Below are 1,687 nucleotides of genomic sequence, written 5' to 3' on the forward strand. Positions count from 1 at the left end.
AGCCAGCGCGGTCTGTGATCTGCCGCGTAACGAGCATCCCGAAACGAGAGTCCTCACACCGTTCTGCGGCCGCTGCGACGCTCCCGCAGCCTCCCGCGGGCTGCCTCCCACAGCTGCAGAGCCAGCTGGGCTAGAAGCCCGTCCAGGCAGCTCCTGTCCACTGTCAGGTCTGGCTTCCTTCTACCCTGGCCGCCTCGGGGCAGTGCTCCAAGTGGGAGCCACCAGGCCCCTTTCTGAATTCCCACGTCACTTCCGCCACATTCTTCCTTTTCTTAGAGAAGTTGTTGCTACAGGGCACATCTGCTTGCCAGAGAGACAGAGATAGGAAGCGAGAAATCACCCCCCAGGAGGGAGGGCCACACTGCAGTCCCTCCTCCTCCGTTCTCCTCTTGGGGTTTTGGGCACGCACGCCCACGCATCTGGCGTGTTTGACGCCACCAGGTCTGGGACTCGAACCATGGATGGCCGTGTGGGAGTCCAGCACCGTAACCACTATGCCATCTGCTGGCCCCACCATTCTGTCAAAGCGAGCTGGGTGGCCAGCATGGATGCCAGAGGGTGGGCTAGGGCTCCCCCTCTTGCTAGAAGAGCAGCAGAGAACGCCTGATTCCCCGCCATGTACGGAAGTGCTTACTAACTTCCTCTAGGGAGAGGGCGGGGTCTCTCTGGCCTCTGGGTGTCAGGAGGTAGTGCACCCAGCCACTGGACCCCGGTCCCCTCGTCCCCCAGCCCTGCAGAGCCGGCGTCTGCCATTGGTGTGCCCTGCAGGGGCAGGGACTGCCCCCCACAGCCAGGCTGGCAGGCCGTCTGAGGCGAACTCTGGCTGCTTCTCCCAGAGACCCCCACAGGACCCCTCCCGGCTAGGCACGGACTGGCAGAGGCAGGGCCAGCCCAGATGGCTGCGGGAGGCGGCCGTGGACAGGCTCCCAGCTCATGACTAACCCCGCAGCTGCAGGGTAGTGCCAGGGCCCAGGACCCCGATAAGCTGGAAGGCGTGGCATGGGGTCTCCACCCGCCTGAGCAGCGTCCTGTCCCACCTGTCCCCACCCTGCCGTCTCTCCAGCTGTCAGGTGGAGGGGTGGGCAGAGCCTCCCAGACCCGAGGGGACAGGACAACAGCCAGGACCGTGCTCCCTTTGTAGTGACAGGCGTGGAGGGCACCACGAGGCCGCAGGGCCAGCGGAGTGTGGGGAGCCGGCCAGGAGCGGGTGGCCAGCGGGGCAGGACCAGGACGCCGGCTGTGAGAAGTGACCGGGAGCTGGCAGGGGCCCACCTGGCGGGCAGGGCCGGCGTGGAAGGCCGGCCGAAGCACCGTGGCCACGTTCCCGCCCGCTGACAGGCTGGTGACTGAGCACGCGAGACCCGGGGCCGCAGCCGAGCTGTGCGACTTTATTAAGAAGACGGGGGCGTGGGGGGCTAGGCGTCCTGCTGCTGCACGAAGGGGTTGGGGATGGCCTCCATGCCGTCCTGCGGGCAGATGAGCACCACCGACGTGCCCCTGCACACCACGAGCCCCAGCTGCCGCGTGTCCTCCGTCAGCTTGTACTGGTCGTCGGGGTCTGTGGGCAGCGGGGCACTGAGGGCCAGCCCAGGCGAGCCCGTCCCATCCCTGGGGGCTGCAAGCCCGGCTCGGCCTGGGCACCCAAGCGCTCTGCACCCGGCCTGTGGCCAGGAGAGCGGGGGGGGGG

General features: G+C 67.3%; 1 protein-coding gene across 1 annotated transcript in view; it reads right to left on the bottom strand.

Annotated features, from left to right (window-relative positions):
• Nucleotides 1-1,367: 1,367 nt before the first annotated feature.
• LSM7 (LSM7 homolog, U6 small nuclear RNA and mRNA degradation associated) overlaps nt 1,368-1,687 on the bottom strand; it is a 5,570-nt gene continuing 5,250 nt past the window's right edge. The window contains exon 4 of the mRNA XM_027769589.1: nt 1,368-1,558. Coding sequence (XP_027625390.1) covers nt 1,416-1,558 — 143 coding nt within the window. The 3' untranslated portion in view covers nt 1,368-1,415. The remainder of the gene's footprint in view (nt 1,559-1,687) is intronic.

This window comes from Tupaia chinensis, unplaced genomic scaffold (genome assembly GCF_000334495.1).
Source record: "Tupaia chinensis unplaced genomic scaffold, TupChi_1.0 Scaffold149964_2, whole genome shotgun sequence".
In the NCBI taxonomy this organism is placed as follows: Eukaryota; Metazoa; Chordata; class Mammalia; order Scandentia; family Tupaiidae; genus Tupaia; species Tupaia belangeri.